Source organism: Pagrus pagrus (genome assembly GCF_965226575.1).
Source record: "Pagrus pagrus genome assembly, chromosome: 9".
NCBI classification, from domain to species: domain Eukaryota; kingdom Metazoa; phylum Chordata; class Actinopteri; order Spariformes; family Sparidae; genus Pagrus; species Pagrus pagrus.
This window is the reverse complement of record NC_140193.1, coordinates 10,321,661-10,338,982: the sequence shown is the minus strand read 5'-3', so window position 1 is coordinate 10,338,982 and position 17,322 is coordinate 10,321,661. Positions and strand designations below refer to the sequence as shown.

Genomic DNA, 17,322 nt, shown 5'->3' with positions numbered 1-17,322 from the left:
CACACCTGTATGAAGGTGCCAATGACAGGTTTAAAAACATAGTCATTTCAAAGGGGCACTATGTAGTTGTGGAGAAGGAATTCAAACTCTGAATTTTTACAATTTCAATGAGGTGATAATACAAACTCAGAAATACATATATATTTTTTTTTTCCATGACTGAATAAACAAGCAACCTGTTCTCAGAGGAAAATAAGGTCCCCAGTGATTTCCCGAACTATAAGACACATCTGGCGGGGACGGGAGAGGCGTGCAGAGATGGAATATTTTCACATGTGAGTTACTTGGTGAATTAAGGATTTATTTTAACCATACCAAAGATGAAGTGGAAAGACACACCAAGACTCTATTGGTGAGTTTTACTGAGCTAGTTTATGCCATGTTTGACGATGAGTTAACGAGGCAACAAAGCATGTCTTCTGTAAAAGCGAGAAACATGAGTATTTTGTTTCTTGACATTTTGTGATTTCATTTTGTTTGTTTATTGTGCTTAGCCGCTAGCCGGCATGACATTATATCTGCCAGCTGAAACCACCTGGGTACAAAGTGGTATGACAGACAGGGCCAGGCTAGCTGGTTAGCATGCTATCTTCATTAAATCCGGGCAACACAGACATAACCTCAACACTGTGGTTTCTTCACACTCTTTTAATAATGGGTACTTCCAACCTCGGGTCTCCCAGTCCATGTCGTGGATGTTCTTCTAAAAAGATCCGTGGCACTCAGTTTTTTAAGCAGGACCAAATAACGTCTAGATGTGACAGAACTACATTAATACAGAACCAACATTTGGTTGCAAGAAAGTGAAAAACTAGTGGAATTGATAACTGTAACCATTCCTCAACAATTATTTAAATGAATACATGTTGCCAAGTTTTCTGAGGGTGGCAAACTTATTAAACTTGATTTAATAATAAATTAAAAAGTATTTGGAGTACAGCTGGAATAGTTCTGGAATAAAGCATTGTAATATGTTCTGGTAGTCACACAGAACTTATGTTGCATGTGGTCAGTAAGTCAGCATAGTTTCAGACCAACTATGAGATGGTTATAGCTAACTTCCGCTCCAGGCTCATTTGTATGGGATTGCACCTAATGCGGGAACCCTCCATTTGCAAATGGAAGTGGAAGTGGATAGGGAGAGGATGTGTAGGGGGTGGTTTGAGAAAGGCCCTGCCTTGATTTACAATCTCATACCTAATACTTTCCACGTGGAGAGAGTGGAAATGGATTCTACGTCTCACTCAGCACCGAGCCACTTAATAGATCATACTGTGGACAGCTCCTGCCACTGAAAATGAATCTAATAAATTAATGTACCACTTGTGCCTTCATTATGAGATATCTCCTTCAGTCCTAAAAAAGGTGAATAACTTAAGAGATGAGTAAAACCACTTGTTTCAGCTGAGAGCATGCCTCTATCAGGCATACTTTCATTTCCAAAAGTATTACCATTCCAGAGTTTTTTAGTTTCCAACAACAACAATGTTGTTGTGAAGAAGCCACGGAAAGAACAAACCCTCCTTCTTTTAAACTCCTGTTTTCATGATTCAGCTTTAATGGTTATCAATGAGACATCGTTGCTTTTGTTGGGAGCTGCTGCTGCTGCTGCTGACAAAAGCATAGTTGATAAAAGACCTAAATAATTCATCACAGAGACAAAGCCCAGTGAAGACTACATCTTAATACCGTATTTTATTAAGTGGCTGAGACGGGTCCTCTAGACTTTTTATGTGAGACAACATGCTTACTGTTGTCTTATTTTTTGTACAGGAATAGCAATAGCTTCTCTGACAACCCGTCTCTGTTCCCTCGCTAACCTTCCTCTTCCTCTGTCAGGTTTCCGACAGAGGAGGCGAGAGGTGTTGTGGGAGTCCAGCAGTCCTCTGGAGACCTGCCCCCATCTGGTCGAGTCCGTCCCCTGTGAGGATCCCGTCTGCTACCTGTGGCAGGTCCAACAAGAAGGAAGATGCGTTCCCACTAAAAGCCCCTGTGGTCCTGGAGCTGCAGTCCAGAACGTGACCTGTGTCAGCGCTGAAGGTAATGTCCTTGATTTGCATCATAAGGAAGCAGTTCACGTAAATATTTAAATCCTCACTCACACCATGGAGATTTGTCCAGGAAATAAATGCGGAGTGAATTTTTTTTCAGCTCCATGTCACCTTCCTGCTGCTTTTAAAGAACACTTTAAAGGACATTTTGGTAAATATGCTTAGTTGCTTCCTTGCCAAGACTATGATGAGAAGCCATCCTTTTTGTTACTTTTGGACAGCAGCCCAGTCGCCGGAATAAAATGTTGTCACAGTATGTTTCTGCTGATGGTGGTGGCGTGATAGCTGGGCGAGTTGGCTGCCAAGTTTGAGATGGGTTTTCAGCATTTGTAAGCGTGAAACCACTAGATATTTTTGATGGGAAGTCAGGACGTCTTCAGCCGTGTTTCTGTCCTCAGAAAATAGGTATTTTAAGCCAAAACATAATCTTTTCCTCTTGCTAATGAGGTTTTTTTGATCAGAACAGCGTTGCGCAACACAGAATTGAAAGATTTCACCTCAAGAAGTGTAAAAGTTTGAACAATTTCATGGTTTAGAGGAAACTGGCATTGCCAACATTTATTCAGGTGATTGGGTTGTGGACAGAGTACTTTTGCTCTGTTATGCTATGCTAAGCTAGCTCCTGGCTGTAACATCATACTTGTGGGATCAATCTCCCCATCTAACTCTTGGCAAGAAAACCAATAAGGCTATTTCCAAAAAAAGTCCAACTATTCTTTAAACAATTAATGAATGTTGTAAAAACGACTGTTGGGTTTTCGCTGTCAGACATCATCCATGTGTTCAGAAATCAAATTATTACACTACAGAAAAAAAAGTAAGCTCAGTAAGTTTAAAAAGGTGCTAAAGTCATCAAGGCCACAGTAGAGCAAGCCGTGGTCCAGACACATAATGTTATCAGTGGCACTGTGACGCATGAACTATCAGGTATAATGTGATCCATTGTGCTCAGTCGTATCATCACATTGGGTGATAGGAACATCAGTGTTAATGAAGCATGAATTATTCATGAGGGTCCATCACTGAGTTTATAGGCACAGAAAACATTGGCCTGATTAAAAATCAGAATCACAGCTTCCTGCGAAGCATTAATTGCTCATCTCCATAGATTATAAACCTAATTGCGCCCCTTTTTTGCCTGTGTTTTATTATTCTGTCACAATGGATCATGTGTATGTTTGTCAAGAAGGCAGTGGAGGGTCCAGATTTATTAGCCAGCGAGAGAGTGTAATGAGTTTTGACAGGACAGCTAAGAACGCAAGCTTTGGTGGGTTTGAAGAAAAAGGCTTATGAAATTATCTGCAGCGGATTTATTGTTCGTGAATGTTGACAAGTTGTTCACTGTTCCTTCCTTAATTGGCTTATCGAACTTTCCATTTAAGCACGTTATTTTCTCACACAGTCACAACAGTGTCAGGGCCAAGTTGTTAAGTGATGCAAAATCCTGTAAAGGGCTCCGTTTCTCACACAATGACACCGTAGGCTGGCATAGCAGTGTAAAAGGTAAGGACCGAAAGAATCACTGAGCATGACAATATGAGTCACCGATAATACTGTGTGCATGAAAACTAAATAACTATTTCCATTTCAAATTTAGCGATTGGCGATTATTGAAATTAATGGTAGATTTTAAGTGGAACTGTCATCGCGTGCACATCCACAAGGTCGACCGAAAAAAACCATTGCCTGTCTAATCTGCACACACAAAAAAAGGCAAAACTACTATAAAATGTTCAAATGTTCAAATCTGTTTATTTGATAAATACATATTTCTGGAGAATGATTTTTTTTTTTTTTATTATGGATCTCTGTCTCTCTGTTATGAATAGCTGTAATAAAACATAACTTTAATGAGGAAAGATGTTCGGCATGCTGGCAGGCCTTGTGTCAAGGATTTGACACCAACTGTGTCAATTCATTTCATTTCGATAAAATGCACCATCTACATGCTCATTACACCTAATGATAACCGAACCAAGCACAGTTCCAAAACCAACTGCTGCTATTCTTTCTTTAATGAATTGAGCGGTGGACAGATGGAAAAGTAGATAATTAGACGGACAGAATAACGTCTGTTGCTGTGATTCTTGTTTTTTTTTGTGCAAACATCTCAGTGACCCCTTTTGATCGCGGTCATGTTTTTCTCCAGATAAAATGTGCTTTTAGTTGCTTTTCTGTTATGCTCCACGTATAAATTTACTAGACCTTGGGGAGAGCAGCCACTAATTGCCAGTCTGTCTGTGCATTCAGACTCATAACATCTAAAGTCTTCCTTTTCAGACTCCACACAAGAGGAGATGATGGACATTTTGTCCGTGTTTAGTATTTAATTTAGACCAGTCTGCAAAGTCTGAGTTTCTTCACACATTCACAACTCATTAGAACCAATTTTTAATAAGCCATATATATAATCAGTTTTAAAATAGGCCTAAGTCACTCATTTCCAACATGTATCAAGATTTAGGTTAACGACTGAATGTGTTATCGTGTTCATTTTACATTTTAAATAGACTGTTATCAGCCACCACTCATCCCGGATATTTTCAATGCAGCTTCAATCAAAGCAATCTAAATCCAGCCCTCGAGGTGGACTGTTGGTGGCGTTATCCGCAGCATCTTGTGGTGCCTGTGGTGTCTGTGAAGAGATTCCAGTTATATTTTACAGTACTTTACAGTTCTGTGGAGAGAGACATGGGTGTCTGAAGATGTTATGGCAGGAATCTTCAGAATGATGGCGAAGAATAAAATACCTGCAGACATACACTGTAGGCTTAGTTTCAATCATTTCAACTTTTTCCAAAAGTGCAGAAAATAGTTGACAGGACAGTGGAGAGACGGAAGAGAAAGGAGAGGTAGTGACATATCTGGAAAGGTGAAAGTATTGTTTGCAATAATAAACAGTGAGCATCTATGATGTTCATGAATGCACATGTCTATCAAAGGAAGCAGCTTGCCTTCCCTTCTAATCATACAATACATTAGCTGACCTAATGTGTTTGGTTTAAAGTCTGAATTGATTTGAGCTCCTTCAGAAGTGATGGGTTTACGAAAAAAAACAAAAACGGGCTGCTGCTGCTCATCTTGACCTCACCTTACCTCGTTATTTGCGAAAAGATCTAGTTTCACACTGTCCCCAGCTTGAGCAGCTTCCTTGCTCATTTACTGAATTCAAATAGAAGTAACCCTTCATCAGTACGAAGCGTCATGTCTAAATCTGTTCATTTTAATTGATTTTGAACCAGATGTTATTTTTTTATACAGTTGAGCTGAGTTTGGTCAAGTTTGCATTTTCTCTACTGTCACATGGGTAGGGAGAAATGGAACATTTCAGCCATCTGGTACAAAACTTTAAGTATTTCGACTGTTTATTCCTTACTTAAAGTAATCTATTTTAAGTATTTATCAATAGTATAAAGCATTTGTCCACTATGTTAGCTCTTTCCCCTTTTTTAATAATGACTTTTATGGGGTTTTTTTTATGGTTGAAATACAATGAGAAGATATGGCTACCATTTATACTTTTAGCTAATATTTTCAACACTTTTCCTGTTACTTGTTATCGATAGAATTTTCTGCTTGCTTTGCCAACTACGTTGTGTTCAGGTGTTAGTAAATGGATATATAGTCTATATACACACGGATTAGAGAATTTCTACCCATTGGCAACAGCAGAAGTATCCCTTGGGGGACAAGGAAGTCACTGCATCAAGAGCATGCTTTTAAGTTTAAAAACTTTTTTGTTTTTTTTTCAGTGTATTGAGTCACTTGGGACACGCATTTACAAATGCTCCCAGTGTGTATCTGCGTTGGATGATGATCTCACAAACAATATAATTGGTGTTGATTTAAACAGTTATTTACTCTCTACTGGAATGAGGTACGTCAGTGTTTGAAGTGGCAGGCACCATTTAAGATTGTGAGCTGCAGTCAAGTAACAGACGCCCAAGAGATATGTAATGTTTTTTCCACTTTACTCCCTGATTGAGCAAGCATTTCGTTTCCAATTTCTCTGCAACACTACTCCGCATTTCAAGCCTGAAAACTCAGGCAGAGGAAAGTTTTGGTCTATAAAAAGTGATAAATAGCACTTTACCAGCAAAGTTGAATCTAATGGCTATTTAAATTATTATCTACGGCTGCTCAAGCAATCAGAAAACATTCTCTGTTGCCTAAATGGCAGCTTTTATTGTTTAGCAACGACACAAGGTAGTTCCTAAAACCACTCAGTGATGAATGAAATTGAATAGACTGGCCCAGTGTTTGAGGACATTTTGGTTCTTGGCCATGAGTATGACCCAGAGGGATCTACGCCTGGAGAAAAAAACTTTTCTCCATCACATAATCTCTATGTACTTCCCCTCACCTGTCTCCTGCCATCTGCCACTCCACTTCAGGGTGTGTAGATAGAAGCACAGTCCACAATGAGCATGGCAAACATCAGTGGCTACAGTATAATATGTATACAGCTACTACAAATTAGATCACATCAATTCATGCATGGACACCTTTATTATCATTGCACCTCATGTTGAAGGCATAATTTGTGCTGCTATTAATATATTTTAAATTAGCTGCAGTGTGTTTCAGTGAAGTCCCAATATGTTGAATGTGGCACTGTTAGTCACTGGTATGGATGAGCTGTTTAATTTTACCTGTTAATACATGATGAGTACTGACACTGATAACACTGGTGAAACTGTCAAGGTGTGATATAGCAGTTTTCTTGGCACATAAGTTGTCTGGCTGTATGATATGTTCTTTGTACTTTTTGCTGCTTGATATTGCTCCTTACTCCGTGAGGTACTGTTGTAAAGTAATAAACCTTTCATAGTTTTAGTGAAGACGGAGCCATAATTTCTGAGAATCCAATCTGTCAATAATGCCGAGACTAAAGCATTCAATCTTCAAACTATGTTATCTTCCACTTTGCAAAACACAATTGTCTTCCACATGTGCATGTTAGTCATGCGAATAAGAAGTTGTCTTGCATGCAGTTTGGAGCTGGAAGAAAGTGCATCCACAGTTGTTGCAAGATGAGTTAAAAAAATTAAGGCGTCTCCCGCAGGGAGGGTAATGGGCACTTATTGTATTCCACAATAACGTTATTGGGCCGTAAATTGTGGCACAAAAAAAAAAAAAAAAAAAAAATGCTGTGTTAGTCTCACCCACTGGCTTTTTGCCTCAGGCGGAGTAAAGTTGTTTTGACAGCTCCCGCTCGCTGCACAGCGACCATTCACACCAGAGGGGTGAGCCCCATTTCCTGGACTAACTATCAACCGCAGCACATGCTGAGTGCACCTGTGACAGACAGCTGACATGAAAGATGTAACCCCTCATGGTTGCACGCTGGCTAACCTTCCTAAACCTACAGACATTTCAGAGCCCAACAACAATAAGTCAGTAGTGTGGTCGCCATCAGCCTGAACTATCCCTGCTCGACTGGTAAGCAGCCCTGTCTGACTGCCTCTGATAGTGAAGTTATGTGATTGACAGGCTAATACAGTAAAACCATTAATTAGTGACCCGGGCTAGTTTGTCAGAGTCCACTTTGATATTCACAGCGATTTTGTCCAATTTGCCTTGTTGCTTTTGCCCACAAGCTTTGTCTTAAAAGCTGCCGCACGCAGTGGATGTGATTATTAACTTTTAAGCAAAGGCGAGGATTGTAGGTTTTTTTTTATATCAACCTGGAAAAATAACAATGAGGAAGATTAATTGGTGGGTGGGCGAGCAGAATAGAAATCATGTTGAAATTGTATGCAGGAGGCAGTGGTATTATATCTGAGTAAGAACCCCAACTACAGATCCCTGTATTAATAATGCAAAAGGACCCCTAGGGCAGCCATCTATTTGCAGAGCCCCCAACATGTAGTCTCACACTCACACACATAGACACACATTGACACTCACAAGTGCGTGACTCTGGATTCATGTTATCATACCATTTTTTCTCTTTAGGCAGTGTTTCCAGCAGGCAAAGCTTTGTGGTTCTTTTGTTAGTTTTGTTTGCTAACATATTCATTAGTCCTTTGTGATTTTCAAGCTGAGCGATTGTTGAATAATTACTTATTTTTCTACTGTTTGTTAAAAGATAGCAAACACTTCCACCGTTGGCAATAATACATCTAAACAATTCATAAAATCTGCCTGGAGCACGAGGAAACTGCTTTTTTTCTGCATGACAATGCATACCACATTCTTCCATACATTTCTTAAATGTAAAATGTAAGCATGTTATTGTAAATGTGTTGAAATAGCTTAATATACTTTGGCTTGGCTAGGGTTAAAGGTCCATTCTCACATCTGTGTGACTGGAGATTACAACCGACTGAATACCTCACTGGAGCATAAGTGTTTTGTCTGTTTTGGGGGACTGTAGAAACATGGCTGACCTCTTAGGAGAGGACCTGATCCCTCTGTAGATATAAAAGGCTCATTGTAACGTAACAAAAAAATAAATAAAATAATAAATAATACATACACTACTGCACACATAGTTAAGCATATTATTTTCCATTTCTTCACAGATCTCCCTAAATTCAACGCACTGAGCCATTTACCAGCATTGATTCCACCAGTTTGTTCAATGTTTAATGCTGTAGACAAAAAGAAAATGCTATAAACTTCACGTCATTGTTGAAAGAGTGCCATAAATATTGTTTTACCGCATTTTTGTAAAGATGGCTAAAAACTATGATTTTGGCACGTCCTCTACCTGAAAACAATGTTTTACTTTCCTCTGCTTGGCAAACTGATATTCTCCAGCCACTCCTGTGAATGTAATACAAGTAATAAATGTTTCCTGCTTAACTTGATAAAACTTTCTGCTGGCAGTACCAATTTAAAGTTTTTAAACACTATCTCATTGTTCATTTTCACGTTCCAAGTGCAAAATAGTCTCTTATCGCCACATTTTCATAGAAACTACATAGATGGTTAAGATAAAATACTCAGTGTCTGTCCCTCTGAATATGGGTCACAAGGGTTGATTCACAGAATCTATTGCACATTACCTTTTTTTCCTCTTATGCTCACTTTGTATAGCACTGATGCCTGAAATAATTACCTGGGTGGGAGCCATGGTGAACCAAGACAATGTATTTCCCACTGCTTAAAATTGCCCTGCCAGTTCAAAACAATTATGTAAAGTATGAGCACAGGCAGTTCCTGTTCAAGTGCTGCAGCCTCCAGATCTTTGCTCATGTGGTGTATTATAATATTTTTCTTTTTATAATTGTACTGTATTTTACAACACCAACTTCATCACTTCACTAACCATGTAATACAGTATTAAGGGTGGAAAAGTTTGATCCAATCACCAAATTAATTTGGTAGCCACAAACACAGCTGGAGATGTCCCAACTTCTTCTTAAAAATATCCAGCTTTGTTACCATGAACATGGTTGGAAATTATCCCAAGTCTTCTGAAAAAACATTCATTGGTGTGACACTTACAAATGTTGAAAATGCAATCTCGAACTACAGTCACTAGCTTAGCAGCCTTCTTGCTTAACCCAACCACCATCCCTGCTGCTGTCAGGTCAAAAACATGTAATGTGAATGTGATGTGCACATGTTGTAGAAATGTCAACTCCGTACGTAGACATGTGACATACAAATGTGAATGTATCAGCGGTTTGCAGAAACGTTGAAGGTGCAATATGTAATTTTTTTTTATTGAAAACATTCAAAAAGAGATATCTACTGAAGTTCGCATGTTAACCAGCTAGTCCTTGCCCATTCCAGTCCAACGCTCCTGTGCTAGTGGTGTAAACACCAACACTCCAAACTCCCAGTCAGGGCCACTAGATGCACAGCTAACCAAGCTAACGGCAGCTACAGTTAGCAGCGCTCTGGTGATATGATGACCCCTTTTTGTTTTGAGTATGACTACAACAGCTGGCCAATTTTATACACATTGCACCCTAACCCTTTTATTCTGGCGACTGGGCTAAAAAGTATCACTTGCACCAAATGTTTGAGAATAGTTTGTTTGCTAACTTTCACTGCAGAGCTCTCATCTTATGTCTAATCGCATTTCAACTAATGAAAGGTATAATGCAAACCATAGCCCGTGGGACTTTAACAGTAATTTTAGCAGACTAATGTCTCCTAGTGGATATACTTTGATGGCTGGAGATCTCTGACGCTTTAACTTTACGGGCGAAAGGTTTTCAGACTCCCCGAGGGAGTGTGTCACATCTGTCTGATGAGGCGATACTTACGTTTTTCGCTCTCCACTGCCCTCCTCTGCATCAAGGGTATTCATTTGGAAAGGAAGAAAAAGACAAATTGATGACAAATCTGCCCTGGGGTTGTTATTGTTAAACCATATTCCATGATGTAGTGGCAGAGTTCAACCGAGTTAATGATACTGCTGTGTGTGAGGGTATATCCAAAAACAAAGCCTCGGCTGCTGCTGGCATGCCTGTTTCTGAAATTGATCTCTCTCTCTCTCCTGGACACGGAGACCTTAGAGAAAACTGTGGCACTGCTAACTCCAACGAAAAAAAATCACACGACGGTATTTTTCTTGGGGTATTATTCGGTCATTAGCATTCATGTGAGAATATTTTTCTACAATTTAGTTTTTAATCACACAATAAGAGAGTCATTATCATGGAAGTACAGTAAAGAGATAGGGCTCTGTCTTTCCTTTGGCTGCCTCGCTCCTGAACGAAGAGTTAACTGGGAGCTGTGATAAATATTTCATAACATGACTGCGAGATGAAGGCTCAAGGATGGCTTTTAAAACTTGCTCAGAATACCAATGGGATGGCCTTATAATTTTTTTTTATATAAAATGAAATTCTAATTGTGTTTGACAGAATTTTTTGAACACTTAAGAAGGAAGACTGCTCGAGTTTGGTGTGAATCTTTTATCGAAGAGGAGATTCGGTTCTCTGAGAGGATCAAAATCATTTTTCATTTGGTAAACTTAAGAACATCACTATGCTACAGATTATAAGAACCAGTTCTCAATCTTGCTGCTATTAACAGCCAAGTAGGTGTTTTCATATTCAGACGGTATCTAGATTGAGCCTGATTATGTTCACATGCGTCGACAGTGAGATCCCATCCTGATCTATGTCCATGTCAGAACTGGACACCTCATCAGCACCACATCTCCTGAAAGAAAATACAGAAAAACAGTAAACAGCCCAAACACAAGACAACTGTGACAGGCCCCGCATGTCAAAGTAGCTGACCATATATTTTTAGTTGCACTCTATGAGAACTGCATTTACACTTTCTGTCAATGTGATCAGAATGAAACCAGGCTCATCTCCCGGAGGTTGTTTGTGTATTTGGATCACAATTAATTAGTCTTCATTCACATGTGCATTTTTATGTGGGCACATACTGCTCTGCAATCTGATCAACCCAAATATATGAGATGTTATACTGTTCTACTTTCTCTGCGCTTCTCATTAACAGTGTAATAGGCCTCATCTTGAAAGCTGATGTCTCCATTTCAATTTTTGTATCTCGACTTGTCTTCATCAGGGGAAGATGTGCCCGTTTCCCACTGCGAAGGCGACCCTCCCCCCACAGAAGTGGCCTGCGAGGTGGCCTGTTCTGCAGACTGCGTGGTCGGCTCCTGGTCTCGCTGGTCGGCCTGCTCACACAGCTGTGCCACCAAGAACGCAGAGGGCCGACAGAGTCGCACTCGCACAGTGTTGGCCCTCACAGGGAAAGGTAGAGGAACGCGCTCTATGTCTTCTTTGGCCTTCTATGTCAATGAATTGCTCACGTTGCATTTGTGCCTGAGTCACATCAGATAGATTTTCATTAGCAGTGGTGGTTTTAAAAGTGTGTTCATGACCGGCGAAGCAAGTTTGATTGCTTCAAAAACATCATTTGTGTTTATTCACGTTAGCTTTATACACCTCAAGCAGCCAGACTGCTTTACTGTACATTAGTCATAAGCTAGCAAGCAACGGCACACACCGAGGGTGTGTATGTCTGTGTGTTTGAATTTATGTCAATCGCTAGACTCAGCACTCACCAGAGACTCCTTAGAGAGACCCTTAGTGGCATGACAATACTAAGCGCTACCAGTACTAAGATTTCGATACAAGTCTGTCCCGCTAAACCTACAACAAGGTTAAGAGAACAGAAATAAAACAACACAGTAAGAGTAGTTTACTAGATGACAGTTCTGACTTCTGAAAAAAAAAACATCGAAAATCATTTAAATTCATTTGCAAGAGCTGCATGTGGTTAGAAAACAAATTGTACTATGACTTCTTTCAAAATGGAGAACTCAAAAACTGCAGGATGTATTATACTGTCAGTGGGAAACAAAACTAAGGAACCCATAGACAAACTCAAAGCTCAACTCGGCAAATAAAAAATAAAATAAAATAAAGATTGATTGAGCCAGAGTTTTTTATCAGAATGTTTTCACCAGCACTGTGGGTTTGCTTTGGCTGTTGTTTCTGTGGATTTCTTATGGAGTCTTATTTAGACATTTTTCATCTGAGAAACATTTGAGGTTTGAGTTGACCATCCATTATCGAGGGCTCTTTTTCTGGCCAGTATTTTTTCTGCAAGTGTGTTTTTTTGAGTCAGACAGCAGAGCCTTGGCAGCCGGCTCCTGCCCATTAATCCCTGTAACCAAACACATATCTGCAATAACAGCTGATGAAAGAATCTCACAGCTTAAGTCAGGTTCCAAACTGTGTTGTTTATTACTATGTTGCTGGCTATCTGCTTGCTGGCAGAGGTGCTGTGAGTGTGTGTATGTGTTTTTTGTGTGTGTATGTGTGTGTGTGCTGTATTTTTGCTCATACGCCTGCTTGTTTTTAAGACTGTGTGACAGTAAAGAAAACTACAGAATGCAAAACAGACTGGAAGCTGGAGGTGTTTATTCGGTCTTGGTTCGGTGACAAACTCATTCTCGCCCTTCTCTGAGTCACTTTAGGGCACTTACCGTTCTCCAGACGACACCTATGATCCTACTTTGTGTAAACTACTCCCTGCTTTTACTTCCATTGAAAAATACGCAGACAAAACACCAAAATGTAAAAATAGCACAACACAGTGAGGCTGTCACTGCACAGAACTGAAGGATGACGCTGTGTAAATACGCCTAAAGTTGCAATGACTCATTTCCAATGTGATGATATGCTCGTTATCCCATATTTTGCACTGTATCTCGCACTTAAGGTATATGCACTCTACATGTGAGTTTTTGCCTCACACTGGTTACTGACAGTGTCACCCGTCTGCAGGTAGAGAGGGAAAAGTCACACGGCACTAACAATGCTGCACTGTGATATTATTATAGCTGTGATTCCCTACTGCACCGACTTGGTGAAAAATAGAAGTTTTTACACATTTCATGCTTTCAGTGTTGTCATTCAGGACGCATATAGAAGAGCACAGTATGTTTCCAAATAATGACTAAAAAATCCGTCACATAGGATCCAGGGAGCAGCAGGGACCGGAAAGGATTGTTATGGTGTAGCTGAGGGCAGTGTTTAAAATGGCCCCCGAGTTGTGTTGCGGTGACCTTACTGTGACTTTTCATTTGTAAAACAAACTTCTGCAAGTTTTAACTTGTAATGTGTCTGCTCGGCTAACCCGAACAAACATTTGCTTTTGCCGCTAAGCAGCCAGCGGTCAATGACAATATTAGCACTTGACTTCCAGCAACTCACTACAGCTTGTTACTTGAGGTGAAGTTTATTTTTCTCGTTTGTGCAAATCACATGCACGCCCTGCATAATAATGTTGATTTGTTGAACTAGCAAGCAAAGCGCTGTCTTTGACTCTTTGATTTTGTCCTGTGCGTTGGTGTCCAGATGGGAAAGAGTGTCCAGCTGCTGCAGCCCTGGAGGAGTGGAGGGTCTGCAATGACCACCCTTGTATGGTGTTCTACTGGGAGGCCTCAGCCTGGGGTCCCTGTATCGAGGACGCCTCCACGGATCTCAATGGAACCAGCTCCTGGAATGGGACCCCTACCTGTGCAGTGGGTGTTCAGATCCGCAAAGTCAGCTGCACGAAGGCGAACGTTGGACCTGTCATAAGTAAAAGGTAGAAGCTCTCTTACCAGGCATATAGTGTAATTTCTACTATGTCTATGGTTTGTTTACAATAACTTCCGGGTAGAAAACCCCAGCATCATGTAGCTTACATACACTTTAAATGTCTATGTTATATCATCTTATTTCATTCATTTAAAATGCGTGTTTAAATCTTTCACAACTCACTAACATCAGGTTGGAGACCTAATTTACCTGTTGGGCCACAACAGTGAGATGCAGCTTGTAACCGTTTTGGTCTGTGTTTCTTGGTTGATGGAAGCTTTGAGAGTGAAGCAGAAGACAATGAAGTTAGACAAATTAATTAATTTAATCTGCTAGGTCTGGATCTTTATATGGATCTTCATCTAATTGTTCTCACTCAATAGGCCTGACGTTTTTCAACAAGATGCGTGCATTATTCCCTGAGAAATAAACGCCCTAACTCACAATGTTAAAGAAAGTGAAAAGTAAATTCCTGGATCTATCCTTTTAATCCCAATCCACACCAAAAGTTAATTGGGGGTTATGAGGGACTGAGACCCATCCTCCATCCAAGTTTCATGTAAATCTGGTCAGTAGTCTTTGTGTCATCCTGCTGACAAACCAGCCAACAAACGGAAAGATGAAAACATAACCGCCTTGGCAGAGGTTTTTATCCACCACTTGTCTACCCAGAAGCGATTCTATCTATATGTACTTCACTCCTATAATATTATCACCCACATATCACCTGTTTTAACCTTTGAGACTTTCGGGCAGCGCTGTGTCTTCACAGTTTGATGTGTTAGGTTGCAGGCATGGAGTTGCAGGCATGTTTTTCAGCATCTGTTCGGAGGCGAATCGATACATTCCCTCCCTCCTCTCTTCCTCTTGTTTACCTTTGGACGGTGTTGAGCCAGATGTACTTACGTACATGTTGGCTCCATTTGTTTAACGCTCTTCCCCGCCTGCTTCTTTTTTTTTTCAAATTGCAGGTAGATTGATTTGTTTTTTTATTGTACCCAAAAGGGATATCAAGCTTTGTGTTATTTTCAATTGAAAACGAGGCCTAGAACACATTAAACAGGTGTTTTTTTTAGTGATATGTCAAAGTAATTTGACACTTAGCCGGAAGAAATGAAGTGAATGAGTGTTTTGCCTATTTTGAACAGTTAATAACTAGAATTATATGTCTATGCCAGCTAAAATGTCTATAATGGATTCATTATGCTAGCATAAGAATTTCTCTTTGTAACAGAATATTTTCTTCTAATATCCTTATCTGACACTGCTGCTTTGCTTAGTTTTAGATAGCAGGAAATGGTTCCCCAGAGAAACATGTGGAAAACTCATGGATGAGGAGTTAAGAGCTTTGTAAAATCAGGCGGAGGAGTTGAGAGGTGATCGTGTTTCTTTCGCAGAAAAATCATTTAAAAAAGCGTCTGACTTGAAGATATATAGTGTATGCTTTTACTTGCTGACAAATGACCCAGAGGACTTGATGCACTGTGAAACGATATCCCCAGAGTTTTGTACACTGAGCGCTTCTTCTGTGCTTTCTGCCTGTGTTCAGGATTGTTTTTTTTTTTTTATGTGAACCTGAGATTCATTTTGCTTATGCTCCACCATTATCTACTCTTCTTTCAGCAATACAATATCAAACACTGCTAAGGGCTTTTGTGCTGTCACCGTAATGATGTTATAGCCCACACCAGGAAGATAGATTTATAAATAATTCACAAAGTTTGCCCTTCTTTAGCTCGATATATTATTGACAGGGCCATAAAGTGGATTATGGAGGCTTTTTTCTTATGAGCGCCCTATCTCCCACCACAGAGGCTTTAATGAAAGCTGTCATTTCTGCCTCCCCAACAAATCTCGCCTGTACGGTATGCTGTGAATTCAATCGCTTCTTTGCTATTCATATCTAGCAGCAGAGTGTTCATTTAATGGAACAGCACCTAACACATAGCCCTGCATGTTGCTGCCCGTCATAGTTGATTTCGATTATCAATAACAAGTGACTGGGCCTTTCTGCTGTCTTTACAACATGTGCAGAGACATGATCAAAGCTTGACTGCGTCCATATAGAACATACAAAAGAGAGATAATCTGCGTTATGTTTCCTAGACTCACAGGACTGTCATTTTCACTGCTGTAACCCATATTTATTTTAAAATGTGTTCGTGCTGAGTGTTTCTAAATTGTTTCTATCTAAGGAGCAGGTGCTTCCTGAATATATTTGATGTTGTGCTGCTTGAGAAGGGTCAGCTAAGTCAGTAAACATCTAAGCATTTCATGCTTAGCAATAATCTCCGCAGTGAGCAGTGGCTCAATGAAAGGTTAGTAGGTGTTTCTCGGAATCATTACGGAGCCCTCAGGAAAACAGTGGATTGATTTTTACTTTAATTTCTGCTCCCCTTTGTTTCACGTCGAGGATAACATATTCATTAACAAGCCGCAGCAGTGGAAATGAGCGTGCAACGTACAACAATCTTTATTATAGATGAGCACTAAATGATCTTTTCTCCAACAAAGCACTGTAATGAGTACTACATGGAACTTTTAACTGGTTATGAAACAGTCTCAATTTGATACTGAGCCCTCTGTATGACCTACATAAGCAAACAAGACCATCAGCAAGAAGATTGACTATTTCTGTGAAGCGATTATAGTCATTCTTAATTAATGCCTGTCACCGGATGGGATTCCGACTTATCCTGGTTCGATAAGTCGTGTAATTAAAACTACTTTGGTAACACTTTATAATAACTGTCTCAAGACTCAGACTTCAGACTTCACCTCCACCCTGCATAGCATGACTCCCTCCCCACCCCCCCAAAAAATGATATGCACTTGTATGTTCTTACCCTTAGCACGTACATCATAGCACTTTTGTAATTATGGTATCCTTGATAAATACCAGCTACTTTGCTCAGATGAGGGCTCGAAAATTGTTTCTATCTTTTCTTTTCTACCTTATCGATGGTGATATGTTGTGGTTTCTTTCTTGTGACAAATGTACTTGTTGTAAGTCGCTTTGGACAAAAGTGTCTGCTAAATGCCCTAAATGTAAATGTAAATGTAACCGTCATTGATAAATGGTACATTTAAAGCTAGTTCAACTGTAGTTAATGGTTAGCTCACTGTTAGCAAACAATGAAATGCTATGGATGAATTGAGGAGTCGGACAGCCTGAGAACAAAAAAAAAACACTATAATCTGGTGTTATGGCATGAAGACAAAGTTTGTTTTGTTTC

At 39.9% G+C, this 17,322-nt stretch overlaps 1 protein-coding gene across 1 annotated transcript in view; it reads left to right on the top strand.

Moving 5' to 3' along the window:
- thsd7ba (thrombospondin, type I, domain containing 7Ba) overlaps positions 1–17,322 on the top strand; it is a 175,226-nt gene that overhangs the window by 90,227 nt on the left and 67,677 nt on the right. The window contains exons 8-10 of the mRNA XM_084361504.1: positions 1,840–2,040; positions 11,559–11,750; positions 13,862–14,093. Of these exons, the coding sequence (XP_084217630.1) occupies positions 1,840–2,040; positions 11,559–11,750; positions 13,862–14,093 (625 nt within the window). The remainder of the gene's footprint in view (positions 1–1,839; positions 2,041–11,558; positions 11,751–13,861; positions 14,094–17,322) is intronic.